Genomic DNA, 22,004 nt, shown 5'->3' on the forward strand with positions numbered 1-22,004 from the left:
CGGGCCTTAGTGACTTGAAATTGGCTTAATAGGTCATAACTTGTAAAACTTGGGTCACACCAGAAGGGTTAATTGAGGGACGGAAGTAGGAACTAGGTGAGATTTTAAAAAAAAATCGCCAGTTTTAAATCACCGAGGCCTGCTAAAAGTTAAGACTCCCTAAAATTGGGACCTACACAGGTTAATCAATAATTCAAACCTTTTAAATTTTAGCCCAAAGTTCAGACCTTTATTGTCAATTTTTTTTTTTTTTAAAAAAAGGGTAAAGATTGGCAATTAGAAAACGAGAAAATGCGCTAGTTGACTGGATAATTGAAGGCACACGTAGACACAACCCAAACAACTCTCTCATATGGCTTGTATTGAACCACAAATACGTCTTTCCTTTCAAACCTCTCTTTAACACCATAAAACCCCACTTTGACACTCTTGTTTACAAATTAATCCAACACACTGGAAAACTTTGTTTAATTCAATTCAACTCAAAATTCCCAAAAGCAAATATCTACAGATAACATTTGTGTACCTCCAAGCTCCAGCAACATCACCTTTCATCCATAAAATCTTCCCCCCTCTTTTCTCTCTCTCCTCTTTCTCTAAAAACCCAGACAAACAAAACCTCAGTACTCTCCAATTTCTTGAAAACCTTCAATTCAACCATGTCTAACCCTTTACTTTCTTCAACCTTCCTGACCAATGGCGTCCAAATTTTCCCACCAACACCTAAAACCACAAAACCCACAATTTCTTCATCAAGAAAGAAATTTGTAATCACTCAATCTTTCCCCAATTCTCAAAACCTTAAATTCCCTTCAAATTCAGCCTTAACAACAGCCCTAATTTTATCCTCAACTTTGGGTTCTCAGCAAGCTTTAGCCGTGGATAATCTCCCTCCTCCTCAATCTCAACCTCCCCAAGTAATTGAAGCTCAACCCAACAATCCAAATCTCCCAAACTCATCACCCTTTTCGCAGAATTTGATTTTGAATGCTCCAAAACCCTCAAATCCGGACCTTCCAGAAGGTGCACAATGGAGGTATAGTGAGTTTTTAACAGCGGTAAAAAAGGGTAAGGTAGAAAGGGTAAGATTTAGTAAAGATGGTTCTGTTTTACAGTTAACTGCCATTGATGGTAGAAGAGCTTCTGTTGTAGTTCCCAATGATCCTGATCTTATTGATATTTTAGCAATGAATGGTGTTGATATTTCTGTTTCTGAAGGAGAGGGTGGAAATGGGTTGTTTAGTTTTATTGGGAATTTGTTGTTTCCGTTTATTGCCTTTGCTGGGCTTTTTTTCTTGTTCCGTCGGGCCCAAGGTGGTCCAGGTGGGCCTGGTGGGCTTGGTGGGCCGATGGATTTCGGTCGGTCCAAGTCTAAGTTCCAGGAGGTGCCGGAAACTGGTGTGACATTCGCTGATGTTGCCGGTGCTGATCAGGCGAAATTAGAGTTGCAGGAAGTTGTAGACTTCTTGAAGAACCCTGATAAGTATACTGCATTGGGGGCAAAAATTCCAAAAGGGTGTCTCCTTGTGGGGCCACCCGGGACAGGGAAGACGCTGTTGGCGAGGGCGGTGGCTGGGGAGGCCGGCACTCCGTTCTTTTCGTGTGCGGCGTCGGAGTTTGTGGAGCTGTTTGTTGGGGTGGGAGCTTCTAGGGTGAGGGATTTGTTTGAGAAGGCAAAGAGCAAGGCACCTTGCATTGTGTTTATTGATGAGATTGATGCTGTTGGGAGACAAAGAGGAGCAGGGATGGGTGGTGGAAATGATGAGAGGGAACAGACTATCAATCAGTTGTTGACTGAGATGGATGGGTTTTCTGGAAATTCTGGTGTCATTGTTTTGGCTGCTACTAATAGGCCGGATGTTCTTGATTCTGCTTTGTTGAGGCCCGGGAGGTTCGATCGTCAGGTGACTGTTGATCGGCCTGATGTTGCTGGGAGAGTTAAGATCCTTCAGGTATAATATAAGCTCTATTCAGGAACTCTTATCTACTTGCATGCTTTTTGATTTGTTAGTCTACTGAATTCACATTGGAAGAATAGATTGTTTTGGTAAGCATGAATGTTGCATGTCTAGGCTATAAACGTTTCCTAGGTCAGTAGGTCCATCGGAATTGTTGGAATCTATCTTATGCTAGCTGAAAAGATATTCCAAGTGAGACTGAATTAACTTCAATGGATAACAGGCGCAAAGCATCGATGCTCCTGTTATATATGTGAACACAGGAACATGTGTAGTGTCTTGGCTTTGATTGTTGTTAATGGAGGCTGAATTCAAGTCAAGCTTTCATCTTAGAAGTGAGGTCAAGCTTTCCTAGGAAATCATTATTTATGAGTACTAACGCCCGTATGGTAGGGGGGACTAAATGCTGGTAATGGGAATTAAAGCATATATACTTTGCAAGATACATCGATGGTAATAAAATTTCATCTCCAAACATGTGATTGTTTACACAAATTTTCTTTCCTACTCTATACCACTTTTAAAGTGGTAATAGTCTAAATAGATGGTAATGCATTTTATAGAGAGAAACACATGTTTAAGGATTGATTTTTATATTACCAAGGACTTTGACAAGACTTTTTTTTACTATAAAATTCATTACAAATACCACCATATTTTACCGCTTACTAAAAGGGCTGCAAATTGTAATGTTTTTTCCAAAGTAACATACTATAAAGAAAGATGGTAATCCAATGAAGGATGGTATTACAAAATGAAGTACTTCTAACTACAGGGTATGTTTAGGGTGTTTATGCTGTTTGGCATTTGAGTTCTTATCAATTCGTTTCACTTCTTGGATGTTTTTACATGGATATTATAATGAGTTATCTGCTGATTTGTTGTGCTTGTTGGGGGTTAAAGGTCCACTCCCGTGGAAAGGCACTAGCGAAAGATGTGGACTTTGAAAAGATTTCAAGGAGAACCCCTGGTTTTACTGGAGCAGACTTGCAAAATCTGATGAACGAAGCAGCAATCCTTGCAGCTAGGAGAGAACTCAAGGAAATCAGCAAAGATGAGATAGCTGATGCCCTAGAGAGAATTATTGCCGGTCCAGAGAAGAAAAATGCAGTTGTTTCAGAAGAGAAGAAACGATTAGTAGCTTATCATGGTTGGCACTAACGATCAAGCGTAGCTCTAACAATTTTTGCCCTATAATGCTTGTCTTTTAGGTTGTGACTTATTTAAAAATTATCATTTTTTTGCAGAGGCGGGTCATGCCTTAGTGGGTGCGCTCATGCCCGAGTATGATCCTGTAGCCAAAATTTCAATCATTCCTCGTGGACAAGCTGGTGGTCTTACATTCTTTGCCCCCAGTGAAGAAAGGCTGGAATCTGGCCTTTACAGCAGAAGCTATCTCGAAAATCAGATGGCTGTTGCTCTTGGTGGCAGGTCCGTAATGTCTTAACGGTTGTTGTTACCTTCTAACACAATCTTAATTGTTACTGTTGGCCCTGAAATTCCCTTCGTTTGCAGGGTAGCTGAAGAAGTTATATTTGGTGAAGACAATGTTACAACAGGTGCTTCTAATGACTTCATGCAAGTTTCACGAGTGGCAAGGCAGATGGTTGAGAGATTTGGATTCAGTAAGAAAATTGGACAAATTGCTATTGGTGGTGGTGGTGGAAACCCATTCTTGGGACAACAGGTAGGCATAATGATGTGCATCAAGCTCTTTGTTGCAAATTATTTTCATTACGCTTGCATGCATGCTCTTTTGTATGTTCAAATCGAAAGAACAGCGAGACATAAAAAGAACATGCACATGTTCAAAAATATCATTTATGCTAAACAATGGAAGTGCAATGAAAAGAACATGGACATGTATTGATGAAAACAACATAGAAATATGATTAAATGAACATGGAAATATGATTAAAAGAAAATGCCTAGTAGCACATCATGCTCCTGTGTGTAGGATTTAAATTGTGGACCTGGTTTTTCCCTATTATATATATCCAGATAAAATTTACCCGTCTTCGCATGTTGTCTTACCAGTCTCTAAGCAGTACCCTTATAAATCCCGAGTGTTGGAGACTTGCGATATGGCACTGGCACATATTGACATATTGTGTATGCATATATTTTACAGATGGCAAGTTCAAAAGATTACTCTATGGCAACCGCTGATGTGGTTGATGGCGAAGTAAGAGAGTTGGTGGAGACAGCATATAAAAGAGCGACTGAGATTGTCAACACTCACATCGACATCCTCCACAAACTTGCCCAGCTTCTTATTGAGAAGGAGACTGTTGATGGGGAAGAGTTCATGAGCTTGTTCATTGATGGTAAGGCTGAATTGTATGTTTCTTAGAAATGTCAAGCCATCAGGTCCAGAATTCTTGTAGTAATATATACTTGTATCAAGTACATCAATTTGCCATTCTTGTACAAAACCTGTTAGAAAATACATACAGCATATTTGATGAAAAGAAGGATCTGACTTGTCTGGTGTACAAAAATTCAACGGTGCACAGGACTTCGCTATGCCTTAAGCTTTCTCCTTGCTACAGATTGTAAAGATATGTAAAACACCCACAAAATACAATGTAATCTTTTTGTGTAGTGTGCTAGATTCCTTCTCTAGAAATGAAAGGGAAATTACTAGCTCTTGGCTTTCATTGTATCTTGTTGTGTCGGAGTGGAAACTTTTCTTTTATGGGCTCGCTTGGATTGAGTGTAATGTATTGAGTGTAATGTATTAAGGGGGTAATAAAAGTCAAACTAAGAAAAATAGGGTGGTTAAAAGTGATTATGAAGGGAAGAAGTGGTGATGTGAGGGATAAGTTAGTAATGGTAAGAAGAAAAAGGAATGGATAAGGGAATTGTTACTCTGATTATAGGGGTGGTAGCAGTCGCCCACCACCTCCTAAAGTAATTGTTATCCTCATGTGGATGGTAATAACTTCTTCTCTTCATTCTCATCACAACAAAAACACATTATTCCCTTGTAATCATCTCAATTCACCTTCATCTTTCCTTTATTAAGATTGTTTGACTTTTTTTTTGAAGGGGAAGATTGTTTGACTTTTATTACTCCTGTAATCCATTACCCTAAATTCAAGCAATGTCCTATATGGTAATATAGGGTCCTTGGAGGGGTCCTTGGAGGGAATAACTTTTACTTTCTTTTATATGGTAATATACTGGCCTTGAAGGGGACACCTCGTCTGAAATTTCTATGAAAAGAGAGGATCTCGATCCATAAAGGAAATCAAAGTTGTTATCATATATAATATTAAAGCTAGAAAAAATTAGATGCCACGTGTCATCAATGAACAAGCTGAAACAATTCACTCCACATTCATAGAGCAATAAAATAGATGCCACGTGTCACATCCCATTAAAATGATTTTGTTTGATTATGATATTATTAGTTTCCAAAATTTTTAAAAATCAATCATTGAATACTTTAGGAAAACCTCCAATTCCCTTAAGTTGAAGATATATCCGTGATTTGGGCCGTAAAAGAAAGATTCATCACTGGAAGAAAAACTCCACTTAAGCAAATCTTCCAAGTTTTTCCTTTCCTGTCAAATATTCCATTCAGCTACTCTTTTTGAAGTTGAAAATATCTGCAGGATGGTTTTAGATTTGATACTGAAATTGTTTAAGGAAATATAGTTACACACAATTGAATGACTGTATTATAAATCCGTTCAAAAATACACACACATTCCTTCCTCTGTTTACTCTTTTACCTTTTTCGCAGTGTTCATATATGACATGATCATCCTATTATATATCATACTTTATGAAAGAAGTATAAAATAACTCATGGGTGATGGGTTGAATTAAAAAATTGCAAATGTGAAATAGTATGATATCCTGATAATATGTTAGCTAGCTAATTTTTCTTTTTTCTTAATTCACTTTTGGTAATGAATATAATGAGATGCTAGCCCGTTCAGGAGGAAATGCAAATGCAATAATAATAGTCATGCAAATTTATTTTATTACCAAATAAGAAATAAAAAGATGTTTTGTTCAAAAAAAAAAAATATGTCACACCATGACTATGATCAGAGGTTACATATAACAAAAACAATAAAAACAACAACTCAATCTTTAGTCCCAAAGTGGTCTAAGGTGGGCTAATATGAATCATCATAACAAATCATATCCACGACCAATACATACTTTTTTTTTTTTAAAAAAAAAAACAGAGTTACGGCATGTTCTCTTTAGCATAAACAACTGAACTGAATTGAACTGAAGTGAACTGAGTTAAATTATAACTAATAGTAATGATAATAATTTAGGAATTGAACTGAACTGAAAATAAGCTGGGGAGAACAGTCCCTTAAAGTGAGAGAAGTAAGACAAGAGACAATATATGAAACAAGAAATTAAATAAGGTAAAAAAATGAAAACCAACATATAAGGGTCGGTTCACTTCAACTTATTTTGACAAAACTATGACGATATAAGTTCGAAAAAATTTAGATGATTAGGTGATCCAACGGTTGCCAACCCTCTAATTATTGAAATTTCCTTGGCCAAGAGTACATTCAGACATTAATTTTATGATTGTTCTCTCTCCAATTTATTGTATATATATTAATATTATTATTTTATTGTGTCTAAGAGGGTTAACCTTAGGATCACTCAAAATTTTCCCACGCTCTTACATTCAAATGAAACAAAAAATATAAATACATCCACTTATGAACTTACGCTTGATATTAATATCATTTTTAAAGAAAAGTACACTTTGAATTTGGCCCATTTATATAAAAATTCTAAAATAAAGGATTAGCAGAGAGAGTGAAACATGGCCCATGTGCTTAAATTATAAAATATAGCTTTCTTTAATGAGCTTCGAGACACTAATTGAGAAGGTGAATCAACAAAATGAGTTAATTATATATCAAGCTTATATATCAAAAGAGGGATTTATAAGTATTCAATTTTAGTTGTGTCTATAAGAGTGTAAAACTGTTGTTGAAAGATAAGAAGTTATCGAATTAGAAAAGTTGTTAATTTGCCTATGCACTTTGTTTTGACAGCTTCTTTTTTCTTTGATGTAAAAGATAATATTGAAATGTAAATCATATGGAGAACTTATAAAACACACATACATTATACAAGTACTGTGTATTTATATTTTTTACTATACAAAATTATCATTTTCTAAATTATTCTTAAATTAAAATATGGTGGCTTAATATATTCTAAAATTGTTTTTAGGAAGAAACTAATGAGTAAGGATTATTTCAAGTAGCAACGGGAATAAGGTATTTAGGCAAAAAAGTAAAGTGGGAAACCCGTATGATACTCATTACGTCAGATGGAACGGGGAATAAGGTATGATACAATTATCATCGAAATTGTGGTAATTTCAGGTAGCAACGGGGAATAAGGTATTTACCCCATATGGTACTTATTCCGTTAGTTGGAACAAAATTTCTTATGATGTTTCAAAAAAGACAGTTTTTTCGGCCATGTGTTAAAGTTCAAGGACAATTCCTATCACATGGTAGGTTTGTATCTCCCAGACCAGTTCTTAGTCATGGCTAATTTTATGTAGCCATTTCTCGTCACGAGTAAAAATTGCCTAATAGTACTAATTTATGAGAAAGAACATGGGAAGTCTAACACTTTAAGGCCATTTCGAGTAAAAAATGAAGACTGTAATGTGTGAGGGTTTCTAAGACAATTGACCCCTAAGTGGTTACTGGGATAAGACCAAGTTCGTGCAAATTTTCTCCCTTTTTGAAGCAGTTGAGATCATTAATTTACCTTTGTCATCTCAACCCTTAGATGATGGCTTTGTGGAGCTACACCAAAATTGGTATATTATATTAAATCATGTCATCACTTTATTAATTTTTCAAAGAATTCCCATACATAAGTTATTAGCAGTTCAATTGTATCGAAAGTGGTGGAGAAAATATGGAATTCCGAAGTTCCTCTTAAGGTGTTGTTGGCTTTGCTTATGACTATGTTATACAACATCTGTTCTTTTTTTACTGCAACAATTGAGTTTTCACGTTTGTCAATGCACTATTTTATCTATTAATATCTTTAATTACTTTTTAGTAAAATTATATAAAATTGATATTCTAAAAATATATATCGAGACGAATCTAACAAGACCCCACATGAAAATATTTTTCCTTACATAAAAATCATAATATATAGTGAAAGGGTATGATGGTGAACGGATAGTGTAAAATCTCATTTTGCAATACTATATATATAAATAGAACGAAGGAAGTAACTTCTTAATAAATTTTGTTTTGCACTAAAAAGAAGTCTTCCAAAACATATGAGTATCATGTATATGTTAAACAACTTTATAATTAATATAAAGGTGTATAAACACAAAGTTTTTTATCAAGTTAAAGTAAGAATCGTTTATACATTTTCATTATAGCTGATATATAAACATTGTTATTATACTAAATAGTTCCCCTGCATTATGCAGGGGCCTAAAGTTAGTTGGCATTATACCTAGAAAATACTACAAAAACTTCAAATTATGAGATTACGTGAGGTTAAATTGGGCATTTTGCTGAGAAGGAACCATTAAAACACCAAATTACAAGATTGTGGAAGATGAGAGATAATCAATCAAATAAGTTCCTGAATGGTGAGAGTTTGGCCATTGAAATTCACTTAATTCTCTAATGACAAATTTGTTTGAACACAAGGATGAAGGCATAACAATCACATTTATTGAAAAGAATTACATCAAATAATGAAGATAAATTGATACCATCTAGCTTAGTTAATAAAGTTTTGTGGGAGTGATAAATGGGGTCTGTGATTAAATATCGTCTACATCATTATGCTTACTTGCTCTAACACCAAAAAAAAACTTTGAATGAAGACAATTACACATTCTGCATTTTCTTTCAAAGTAAAGTGAGTGTCCCATGTTGGCACTACAATAAGATCTCCAACAAGGCTACTCTCGGTCGGCTTACTAAGCTAGATTGCGGGTTTTGAAAATGTGATCCTCTACCAAAGGTATAAGAAGGACGTTGAAGATTTTGTTTTTTTTTTTCTTTTTTACATTGATAAAATTTGCATAAAAGAAAACAAACAGAAATTTAAGACCCACAAATCTAACACCACTTTCTAGGTATTGGGAATCCTGAACTTGACTACAATACCTATAGAGACATGCATTAAAACAAGAGCAAAGCAAACTAACATGTTGTTTCCCTAATGATAAGAGATATCCGACGAAAGTGGAACATTACTTCTCCTCTTGGATCCTACTTGAGAAATATCACATTTGTTTATTCGCTTTATGAACCTTCTTCTAGAAGTAGAGATGGGAATTACATCAACTCGTCCAACCGGTCTTCTTCTCTTAAGGCATATATTAGAACATTTGCACTTGTTAGTTGAGGCATCCATACTTAAGTCGATATTTTGCATTTCTTAAAGAATCCTAGATGTTCAATTTCCTTCCTTCGGACTTGTTGGCTTCTTTGAGACATCAGCTACAAAGCCCTCATTCACAATGAGAGCCGGATTAGAGGCATGCGTTTTCCTCAACTTGAAGTTGCGAGGGGCCTCCTAAGTGCAAATTCTTAGGTGCATGCATCATGGATCACCTAGAATTAATTATGTACTCCTGAGCATATTTTTTTGAACATTTATCACATGTTTTACTCAAATGAGCAATGCATAAAATGTGAGAGGAAGCATATAGTTCTAAGTGCTCCCGGTAGCACTATGGAGGTTTTGGCCTTTTATAATATTTTAATTTTTGAGGTGAATATGGGAACCTTTAAAATTGAAAAAGAGTGGATTGACAAAATTGGAGTTCTTTCTCATTCTGTAGCCCTCCTACATATGCTCGGGAAATCATCATGCGAGAGGATGATCGTTTGTTGTCGACAAAGGTGACCTTGCGAAGGTTTTGCTTGCAAAAAGGACATCTATCTCCAGAGTTTCGTCCTCATGATACCTCTCATCCATCTTAATTATATTTTTCTTTTGTGCTCTTCGAAAGAGACACCTCTCTTGATTTCATCTTAGACTTGCAACTCCATCTCATGAAGTTCGTGGGTTAGTGCACGGCAACCATTGCTCCGTGGCCCGAAGCTTGACCCTTATCCGACTGAGCATCAACACCACTATAAACTGAAAAAAGAGCGCTCTCAAAACTTGCAATCTCTGGAGCAATTGCCTTATTTTTTGGTTCCACTACTCTGGCTTTCCTTAAGTAATCATAACCCTTCTCCACACCTCGAAGATTTTTAGCCGGGTGAAAATGTAACTCACAACATATAAAAAATACTAATAGTTAATTGCATCAGATACTACACCTTTAAGTATACAAATGAATAGTAAGTTTTGATTAATACCGCCTTAATGAAGTTATTGTAAAACAACCTTACTTTTTGCCCTAAAAATAAGGGTGAAAGTTCGATATATGGTTTGAACTTAGGCCTAATACAATCCAATCGAAATATAATTTGGATTTTAATTTTCCAATCCAAATCAAAATCAATCAGAGTTTGAGTCCAAACCAATCCAATCTAAATTTTCAGACACTAGATTGGATCTAATGCGAATATCCAAAATAAACTCTATTCTTTTGATGAAATCATTTAGGCACGAGCATCAAAATAATTGTCGATAATAGAAGCAATTCCTAAGATTCCACAAAAATTCAGTAATAACAACTAATAATTCATACAAATTCAATAATTTTATCCAAAATACTTAAGCCCAATCCCAAATATAGAATACAATGCTTATTTGCTATTCGATTATTTTGGATTTGTGGATCCAATCATCCTCAGTCCAAACCAATCTAAAATTCCAAATTTAAGAAAAATTCAATCTAAATCCAATCCAGACATATTTCTAGTCCAATCTTAATAATTAATTTGGTTTAGATTTGGTTGGATTTCGGATTTTATCCGAATTATTTTTAGCCCTGTCTAAAAGGATTATTTTATAAGTTAAAAATATCGTTTATTAAGCTGAATGGGTCGCTTTTAGACAAGAGGTCACATTTTATTCTAAAGGGAAAACTATTACTAATAGGGATTAATTCATTTTTATCAGAAGAACATTAACGGGACGTATGTAAAGAAATAAGGTAGAAATAATGTTCTTCTATTCAATAAACGTTTTTTTCTCCAACATATGATGTTATTTTGCTTAATAACATGTATGTTCTTTCCGTTTATAAGCGATGTACTTCTTCTATCCAATAAATAATTTATTTTACTCTTTTATTTGATATTCAATTAAAAAAAAAAAGCAGCCCTCTTTTCATGCATAGATATTGTTCTTCTATCAATAATAGATTTACACACACACTTTTTCTCTATCTCACTACCCTCGCTTTCTTTGCGCTCTCTCCCTCCCTCTCTCTTTTTCCAATCTGACCCAAGGTTGAATAGAAAAATAATTTTTAAAACAAAAATAGAAAAGAAAGTTGTTGGATGAATTCTAAGAAAATAAAGAAAAGTCGGAACAAAGATTGGAAATAAAATTATTTAAGAAAAATTGAAGATGGCGGATATTTTAAGAATAAATGAGCAAATTAATTAATAAAATCATGGAGATTTTTTTGATCAAACCAAAAATTTAAAGAAAGATATATACTTAAGTTCATCTCACCTGAATAGTCGTTTTTCTAAATACAAATAAAATAAAATCTTCGGTTTTTTCACCATATACTCTCCTGACTAATTATTTTTGCACCATACACCCTTTCGACTTTTGAAATTCACCATATATCCTTCACTTTTCAAAAAATAAGTTTACTTACCCTTAATGACTAACAGCGTTAAACTCCGTTAGTCATTAATCCCTAAACTCCCCTTTCATCCTAATTAGCTAACTTAAATCTGAACTTAACACTAACCCTAACCTCTAATCTAATACTCTAACCCTAAACACCCCTTTGCCCACCCTAACCCTAAGTAAACCCTTATTCTCTCTCTCCCTAACCCAGCACCAGCGCCACCAGCCCTCCCCAGCGCCACCACTTGACCCCACCAGTCCTCCTCCCCTGTAGACCCGACTCCCCCCTCCCCTCCCCATCCCTCTCTCCCTCTCTCGCAGCCCCTACTCATAACAAGACCCTTGTCGGAGAAACACACACCCCTACGCTCTCTCTCTCTCCTCTGTTTTTCGTCGGAATGCTCTCTCCTATGTTTTTCGCCGAAAAAATGCACACCCAGACATACTCTCTCTCCTCTGTGTTTCTCCGGAAAAACGCACCCCACGCTCTCTCTCTCCTCTGTTTTTCGCTAGAAATATGCACCCCCCACGTTATCTCTCTCCTCTATTTTTCGTCGGTCCTTGATTTTTCGAAGGGGAGGGTGGATGTGGGAGGGGGATGCAGGCTGGGGGTGGTGGAAAGGGGGAGGCACGGCAGGCTGGGGGTGGTGGCAGGGGGAGGCGCGACTGCAGGGGAGGGGGCTGGTGGGGATGGAGTTGTGGGGCTGTGGGTGGTGGGCTGGGGGGGTGGGGGCTGGTGGGCTGGGGGTGGGTGGGGGGCTGGTGGGCTTTTTAATTAGGGTTAGGTTTTTGGGTTAGTTAGGATTATTTAGGGTTTAGGATTTAGGGTTAATTAGGTTTAGGGGAAATTAGGGGTTAATGACTAACGAAAGTCTAACATTGTTAGTCAAAAGGGTAGTTTGAAGTATTTTTTGAAAAGTGAAGGGTATATGGTGAATTTCAAAAGTCGAAAAGGTATATGGTACAAAAAAAATTTGTTAGGGATATATGGTGAAAAGACTGTAAAATCATTGATAAACTAAAGTGTAGCGAAAAGAAAATAATTTGAGATAGCGCCTAGCGGTACCATGAGAAATATAAAACATGGCACATCTTCTATTTTGCAATTTAGACTAGCTTATTTTTATTTTTACTTTTCAAGTAATTTTCTTAGTGTTGTTACTAAAACGGGGAATAAAATTTGATCCTACAAAGTTGCATAATCGTTGGAAAAAGATCATGAGTCTCTAGTAATATTTATAAATATAATGAGATAAATACATGGAACGAAGGGAAGTGAAGACTACATATTTCATATGTTAGACCCATCAAAAAAGTAGGTCTAGTCTTCGATTGTGTTTTTTTATATCCAAATGTCACAAGCATTATTTTTATATCAACATGGCATAAGCGTGCCCTTTCTTTTACTGGTTTGCTAAATGATGTCATGGAATAGTTACGCCCTAAATACATGTATAAAAATACGGTATAAGTATACTTCATCTCTTTTCTCATTTCTCCCTTTCCTTCCTCACTTCCCTTCCCTATCATCTTCCACTTCACCAGTGCCTCCGGCACACCACCCCCACCACAGCCGCCGTCACACCACCATATCCCATCCTACGTCTCTCCTCTGTTTTTCCCATTCTCCCCTTCCTTCTTCACTCCCCCTCCCTATCATCTTCACCAGCGCCGACACACCACAGCCTCCGGGACACCACCACCATGACAACTCACCCTTCTTCTCTCCTCTAATTTTACCCATTTTGATTTACACAAAAATTCAAAAAGTAGACGCTCCGCCGGTGGTGGGGTATCCATGGTGGACACCTCTCCAATTTTTATTTTTTATTTTTTAAAAATGAGTCGCCCACCATGGACGCCCCACCACTGGTAGAGGCGTCCATGACAGGCGCTCCACCACAGGGTGAGGCGCCTGCCATGGACGCCTCTACCAGTGGTGGGACGCCCATGGTGGGCGCCTCTCTATTTTTTTTTTTAAAAAAAAAATCAGTTTTAGGGTTTGGATGGTGGTGGTGTGTCGGTATACTTAAAAGGGGGGAGATGAAGCATGTGGTGGTGGGCGTGATGGTGGTGGCAGCGTGGCGATAGTAATACAGGTGGTGGTGGTGGTGGTATGGAAGAAGTGAGGGAAGGGGAGACAGAGAGAAGAAAGGTAAATATACAAATATAGTATATAAATACTGTATTTAGGGCGTTAGTAGGTAATTATAGGACGACAAATAGCAAAACCCTTCTTTTATTACCAATTTAGCTAATTAACCTCTTTTAATCACATTAATTACTGGAGTTTCTTTTACTTCACTTAAAATAATAGATTTCAGTTCAAAATAATTCCAATAAATTCAAATGAGTTATAAAAAATAAGTTTTTAATGACAAGTTCTATAGATAGAACACACCTTAAAACGTATTTAATATTGACTTGGACTATTAGACACAATCAAGATCTCAAATAACGCCCTGCTCAAACAATCATCATGAAAGAAGCTCAAACTCATTGATAGCACCTCGACCCTGTTTCCCTACTTACAACCCTGTAATAATCAAGGATGTCTTGACCTAATGGTTAAAATTGAGATGCTGTGGCATGTGAATGATAGGTCATAGGTTCGAATCCCCCTCCCCTTTTTTGTACTTTGTAATGCCTTCGTGGCTCATATGGATATAAAAAAAACTTGCAACCTTGTAATTCCCAAAATTGTGTTGTATTATATGTTTGAAAATGTACATAATTTAAAATGGAACAAATTATTTCAATGAATTTCAATACTAATAAATGGCCAACAGTCAACCAATAACGATAAAATACACCTCTCCCTCATATGGTACAGCATCAAAATGCAAGAGTAAGACATACATACACCCAACATACACCCTTTGTACTGCGAAGACAAACAAACAATTGAGAACCAATGATGAAAGAATTGTACAGAGTTTGGTCCTCAGCCTCCTTTCACACTACGTTGCCGTTTCTCTTCTAATTGAGTAGCTTCATTTAACATGTCAGCTGCATCTTTGTGCATGTCAAGCTTTGACAAGGCGACTGATTGCATGTAGAAAGCTGTTGACCAGTCTGGATATACACACTGTGCTTGCATTGCATCTCTTAGAGCGGCGTCCGGCTGGTCCATGAACAGATAGCAGAGACTTCGACGAGCATAAACAGTTGGAGAGACCATAGTTCCAACATCTATAAACTGCCACAGGAAGTTTCAGTTCGAACAATGAGCTTTAGAGTGATGTCAGCAATAAGGATTATAAGCCTCTAGTAAAGCAAAATGGTACTAGTAGGAATTCCAATTGGAAGAATATTGAGTACCGAAATGGAACTTCTTTTTTTGGGGGGGGGGGGGGTGGGGGGGGGGGGGGGGTGCACTAGTACCTGATAGATTCTGACTGGGGATCTATGTGATAATTTGGGATCTATGCGATACAGGCAAAGCATATCTATCTCTTAGAGGCTAGCAATTCCGCATGAGCAAAATGGTTGCCATAAACTCCCCCACCCGTAACCAATGAAAAGATGTTCATACCTGTGAATAGCAGTCTATTGCAGTCTTGAATTCTTTATCACGAAATGCCAAATCGCCACGCTTTCTTGCCTCAAGGATATCTCTCATTTGCTGTGTCCACTCTTGAAAAGATAACTGGACCAGAGCAGAAAACATGTTACTTTCAGCATGAGAAGCAAATTTACGTTAGTGAATAGAATGGTATCCAATTACCTCATTGGTTCCTTCATCATCTTTGTAGTGTGTTGAAACCAATATTTGATGGATAGCAGTGAGATCCAACCGAGAACAAGCATCTCCCATTGGAGAAAGCGGCTGCGGAGGTGTAGCAGGTGCATCCTCAGGCTTTGGTATTCCCAACATCAGATAAGATGGAACCTGTAACCAGAATATATATTACTTCCACGAAACAAACAGATCTTTTTCTGCACCACTCTTTCTCTCTGCGGGGGGTGAAAATAATTCCATTTCAGCATGTACACCATCCCAGCACAAAACCGCCAGGAAATGTTAACAAAAAGAGACAGCATCATATCCAACTGAAGCATAATTGTGATGCTAACAAAAAGAGACAGCATCACCACGTCTGGTCGTTCCTCATATCTATTGATATTTTTGTTATAATTTGTAGTTTGGCAAAAATCCTGATTAGTGCCTAATAAATTTAGTGGTCTACAGAAGCATGATATTAAATCTTGGCCGCAGCACTGCAACACAGCCGCATTGTAAGAGTTTTTGAGCTTACCGCAACCGCGATAACCGCAAACCATCTGCATTAACTGCAAAAGTGGTTCTGAGACTGTCATCGCAATTGCGACTGTCTCTGTGATTTAAAACCATGTTCAGAAGCCAAAATATCCACAGTCCAAACAGTGATTCAGATAGTAGTAAAATGTCCCACGCGTAGATCATACAAGCAATAAAGTTTATATCTGAACGAAAATGCAATAGACCAACTCCCAGAAACTAAAACATTAGCAATTGACCACATACATCAGCTTTATTCTGTATTGGAGTAAGTGTTGTAACTAGGTCTTTGACATTTGGCCGTTCTCTTGGCTCATACTGCAAGCATTGCGAGGCAAGATTAAACACAACTGTTGCCTCCTCCATTAAGAATTTTCCTTCCAAATGTGAATCCATTAGGACAAGGAGGTTTTGCCCTCGTATCATGTCAAGAGCCTGCACAACACATTCAAATATGATATTCCAGTAAGCATTAAACTATTTAAGCAGCAAATTGCAGTCAAATGACAATCACTAATGGGAATGGGGAAGAACAAATTATTTCTGAGATTACCCAAAGTACTAGAGCCCATCTTAAACTCAGCTTGAACTTAATTCTCTTTACATGAGAATATTTTACTAGATCAGTACCAGCCCTGCTATGTCCATAAATAAAGTCTCCTTAATTGGCCAGATAATCTATAGTCAACATCTAAACAATTCCCCCCCTCCCCCCCTCCTTGCCTCTTAGGGGGGAAGAAATGCCTACTGGAAAAGCTGCAGTCTGAATGACATAACTGTACAACATTTATCACACAACGCAGGATTTACTGGAGTAAATAGACTCACATGAGTAGGAGGAATATGCTTGCCACTAAGGAGATCCAAAAGAACTGTCCCGAAACTGAATATTACACTTTCAGGGGTAACTCTTCCTGTATGAAAGTCAAAGAATATTGTCATCGCAGGTGACTAACAGCATTGCACTATTGCAGTCTAAAACACACTATGAATGTAAGCTTAAAACATTACATGCAGGTAATCTAAAATATACTAAGACCATAACAATTTTTTGTGTTTCAATTGATATTAGTATATAACAATATAACAGAAGAAAGTTTAGTATTCTATGGGAGTGTTTCAATAGATGAAATGGGATTCAAGTGTACCAACTTTATCACTCTCTCTCAAACAACTCACTCCTCAGTCCACACTCTCCAATAATTCTAAAAGCATTGGACAACTAACCATCTCACCAGGGAATATTAATCATAAGACCATAACACTCTAGGTGGGTTCCAAGTTCCAATCTAAGTGCAATATTTAAATAATTCCCAATTCCTCAACTGATCAAGGTCCTAGGGTCCACCCCAAGCTTGTTACAATTATGATACTTGATTCAATTGTTAGAAAACATAGTAATTATTTCTAAAAAATCGACTTGAAGTCATACTACAACCTTAAATAAATATAAAAATCAGGGAGATCTACGACTAACAATAAAATTTGATACCATTTCTTAGATACTCTGGTGGTGTGTAGGCAAGATTTGTACTATAACTTTTTCCGTCTCTGCTGTTTTTCATCAAGCCAAAACAGGAAAGTCGTGGATCCCCGTTCTGTCAAAAGTGTAAGTGGTTAAGATTTAATACTGTTTAAGAAAATTTCCATACCATAGCTTGTCATCAACCTTCAGCTTCGAAAATTGCACGTGAAAAGAAGCAGATCAACAAATATTTATTTTGAGCCCAGAAACAACTATATATTTTTACTCTCTATAATCGTTTGATGAATAGTATGTAAGGACAGTGAAAAATATTAAAATAGGACAATTAAAGTAGAGATATGGACAATAGAAGCATTAGCTACATTTGCCTTTTGGGTTCAAATCTGTTAAACTTTGACCATTAGTTTCACAAACAATATATCAATCTGCAATTCATACATACTCTTTCAAGATTTATTCCAACAAGCACTTTTATGGGAAATTATTGTTACAGAAGTGTGGTTTGCAAAATGAAGTAATTATAGATCGCAAATATATATGGCATATAGAGAGAGTATTTTGCAATACCTCATCAAAGAGAACTCTGTATGCATTTAAGTCATGATACAGTGGGCGACCTTCAGTGCTGCAGTACTCCAGTGCTTCAGCAATATATAAAGCAACTCTCAATCGCATCGCCCACTCAAGTGTTTGGCTCTCCCCTACCAAGAACAGCGTTTCATGAGAGCAAGATCATTTTTACGACCCGTTTGGGTAGCAATTGATGATAATGAATTAGAATGTTCATTTGTAAGAGATGTTTCATGCCCATATCCCTCGTATGGAATTTCATTCCCATGAATATTGGAGAAGAAACCGAGATATTTAAGGGTGGACAGGCATTCAAATCCTATGGAGATTGGCATAAGACTTCTTTTACAAAATTCATTGCTATATCAACAACATAGATTATGTTACGAAGCAAATCAAAACATATATAATCATTCAATTTCCAACACAAAAAGTGAAAATCAGCACTGAAATCACAGCTAGCTCACTAACTAAATGGGCAAACTCATAGGCCGAACAGGCTCGTGAAACGAAAATATTAGGCATATATCCAAAACATGACCTCAATCAATAAAAAATTCTCCAACTTTTAACCCTAATTAACCATGCAAACCTTGATGAACAAACCTGCAAACCAAAGTTTAGACTTGCTAAGTAAACAAAATACAAGTAAGCATCCCATCTCTCTTTGTATAACACCTGCACCTAAAACAATATTTCACAGATAATCAAACTGAATTGAACAATCCCAACTCAGAAACCCTAAGAATAATCACAATTTTTTTTTTTTAAAAAAAAAAGCTCTTAAACAAAACTAAATACCCATTTCCCTTTTCAGCATTTCTTTTTTAACCCCCAAAATATTTCCTAAATAATCACATGACAAACAAACATAAAACTAGTTTACATAAAAGTAAACTACTCTATAAAAATAAGCTCAATCAAAATTTACCAAAAGAACACAAACACACACATACAATGGAAAAGATGTTTAGCAAGTGTATCATTAGACATAAACTCCGCAACCAGCAACCTCTCATCGCCGTCACAGCAGTACCCAATCAAATTCGCCAATTTTTTGTGTCGCAATTTCCCAACTCCCTTAGCTTCCTCCTACACCCAAAACACAAAAAAATTAAATCAAACTCATAAAAAAAGCAACCAACACACAGAAAAAGCATAAAATTAATAAAAATTACAGCGAATTGTTTGGGGTCAGGCCAAGCAAGCTTAGAAAACTTCTTGACTGAGATCAATCGGCGATTCTGAAGGCGGCCACGGTACACGACATTGGGGGCCTTTTCACCGCCTTCAGAAACGATAGACTTGGAGCTGAAGTTGTCGGTTGCCGCTTTCAATTCTTGCAGTGAGAACTCCAAGAATAAAGCCGAAGTTCCGTCGCCGATGTCTGAGGAATCTCCAGCTCCATTAGCATGATTAAGAGGTTGTTTGGGAGGGACCAATGTTGATTGGAAACAACCCATTATTATTATTATTCACAATAACTTAGCTTCACCTCTAAATAAGGCTTTAGTTTAAGGATTACTGAACTTAGGTTGGTGGGAAAAGGGAGTTGACAAATTAACCTTTGTAAAGTAGGAATTTATAGTCAATTCAGAGAGAAAGAAGGAGAAGATCTGAGCCTCTCAGGATTTTTAGTTTATACACCTTGTAACTTGTTGCAAGTTGTAAGCTGGGTTTTTCTTTTGCGTTGACAAAGGGAGTTTTTATTGTTGTTTTGGTCGTTAGTTTGCCATTACTGAGGTGGTGTGGAAAATGATGGGTAGCTTCACTTCTGTTTCGGTCTTCTAAAGTCTTTAGAGCATTCTCCATTATGCTAGTTTTTTGTTCATAAAAAAATGTTCATGGGAGTTTAAATTTGAAAAGGGTAATTGGAGTTTAAATTTAAAAATTTACTTTCTTTTCATACCTACATGTGAAAGAAGGTTGGTGGTAGTGTGACCAAGTGCGAATTTGTTCACACCGTGAACAAAAGTAAAATTTATTATGAGCACGTGAGACTCAGTCAATCATTTAATGAGCAATACATATATTTTGTCAGTGAAATTATCAAGATAATTATAGATTTAAAACAAGTAAAAAGTAAAAATATCAATAGGCATAATTTTAAAATACCTATATATTGATATTTCTTTTGCTATTCTATTATGCAATTCTGAAAATTATAAATTTTCTAAAAAAAATACTATTTCAATCCTAATTAATTTTTAATTAACAACTAATTTACTATCAAAATAATTATCAACTAATGTTCATATAAAAAAACATAAATACTAATATAATCTTCTGTATGATACAGTTCTTCCTACTTGGAATCTTGACACTATTTACCATTATAGAGAATCTTCTAAATTATTTTCAATATATTATAAAAATTATAGTCATGTAGGAGTCTTGTTTGATTCATCTTAATAAGTACTTATTAAGATTCATTAATCATTATAACTTTTACTAATATGTAATAGAAAATATTTAAGATCAAAGATCAGTATTGGCATAAGTAGTTCAAGTAGGAAGAACAAAAAAACAGAGGGAGTACTCCATAGTGCAATGATAATGAGAGATAAACTGTATGGTTATGGTGATAAAGTATGTGAGAGAGGGGGGATGAAATTTTTTTATTCTAATCATGTTTGGGATGATTTAGTGAATTTAGTCAAATATGACTCATGATATTTTTTCAGACGTTGAGAGAGGAATGAATTTTTTTTTCTCATGGATGTGAATGCTTTTATATAATAGGGAAATTTCCTCAGGTACCCCTGAGGTTTGACGTAATTCCCAAATTACCCCTCACATTTGGGGAATTCCTCAGATACACCCGAGGTTTGTGTTTGGGTCTAAAATACCCTTACTCTTGACGGAACCCTAACGCCATTAACTTTTTTTTTTCTCTCTTTCTTCAGTTTCTCTCCTTCCTCCTACCCTCCTCCATGGATGAATCTCCAAGCTTTCTCTCTCCTCCCACCATCCCCCACCATCCTCAAAACTTTCCCCAATTTTCTCGCAGCCCCTGCCTCGTCCGCCGCTCGCCGAAGCTTCGCCGGCCACCAACATCCTCGTACTCTCTCTCCTTCGTCGCACACGCTCTCTCGCTCCTCTCCTTCATCGAGTTGTTGTACATACAACACCACCGGTGACCCGCGCGTGCCACACCGTCGGAGACCACCGCTGCTGCTCGCTTGCCGTTCGCCGGAGCTCGCAACTCTCTCTCGCCTCACTCGTGGTCTTCCCCCGCAGCCCCCCACCCCAACCCGTCCAAATCGACGAAGGAGAGGAGAGAGAGAGAGAGAGTGCGACGAAGGAGCACTAGTAGAAAAAACCTCAATTGCTCCGGTTTTTAAGGCTGCAAATGCTCCGTATTGCACGCGTAGCAGATGCCATACGAGCAGTTGAGACTCTTACAAATGCTCCGGTTGGAACCGAAGCATTTGGCAACACAAATGCGCCGGTTTTCCTAAAAAACCGGAGCACTTGTGCTACCAAATGCTCCGGTTTTTAAGGAAAACCGGAGCATTTGAGGCCCAAAAAAATACAAAAAAAAAAAAAATTTTTTTTTACTGTTTTTTTACACTAAATTAATACATAAATAATTATATATAGGTAAAAAGTTATATATCTAATATTTTTATTCTTGAATACAAGAAATACTACAAATAAAACAATTGAAAATTATAAGAAATACAATTATGAGTTCAAAAAAACACAATCACTAAAATTTTTTGGAGTGTGGATTGTAAAACTAGCAACAGCAACCAGCCAAGAGCAGCATAACCGTTTCAGATAGTTATATGTTTTCTATAGCTCCCCATCTTCTTCCTTATAGCCTATGGCTTTGAAATAATTATCTTCTGTTCCAAATGCAGACTTATGTATGCAAAAGAGAGAAGATATCAGTATTTGAATTTCAGAAACTTGCATTGCTTAAGAATTAACGACGGATAAACAAAATAAACACATAAAAAAG

General features: G+C 36.6%; 2 protein-coding genes across 2 annotated transcripts; one reads left to right on the forward strand and one right to left on the reverse strand.

Annotated features, from left to right (window-relative positions):
• The first annotated feature begins 434 nt into the window (after positions 1-434).
• Positions 435-4,623, forward strand: LOC104905884 (ATP-dependent zinc metalloprotease FTSH, chloroplastic). Its single transcript, XM_010694536.4, has 5 exons — positions 435-1,952; positions 2,862-3,108; positions 3,206-3,389; positions 3,474-3,645; positions 4,090-4,623. The coding sequence occupies exons 1-5, from the start codon at positions 660-662 to the stop codon at positions 4,309-4,311; spliced, it is 2,118 nt and encodes a 705-aa protein (XP_010692838.1). The 5' UTR covers positions 435-659; the 3' UTR covers positions 4,312-4,623.
• A 9,764-nt stretch (positions 4,624-14,387) lies between these two features.
• Positions 14,388-19,810, reverse strand: LOC104905883 (serine/threonine-protein kinase BSK1). The gene is made up of 9 exons (XM_010694535.4): positions 19,216-19,810; positions 18,994-19,129; positions 18,035-18,168; positions 17,474-17,579; positions 16,810-16,895; positions 16,228-16,416; positions 15,448-15,612; positions 15,256-15,369; positions 14,388-14,919 (listed from the first exon to the last, which is right to left on the reverse strand). Exons 1-9 carry the CDS (start codon positions 19,498-19,500, stop codon positions 14,665-14,667), a joined length of 1,470 nt encoding a protein of 489 aa, XP_010692837.1. The 5' UTR covers positions 19,501-19,810; the 3' UTR covers positions 14,388-14,664.
• Between the last annotated feature and the right edge of the window lie 2,194 nt (positions 19,811-22,004).

This window comes from Beta vulgaris, chromosome 1 (genome assembly GCF_026745355.1).
Source record: "Beta vulgaris subsp. vulgaris cultivar EL10 chromosome 1, EL10.2, whole genome shotgun sequence".
NCBI lineage: Eukaryota > Viridiplantae > Streptophyta > Magnoliopsida > Caryophyllales > Amaranthaceae > Beta > Beta vulgaris.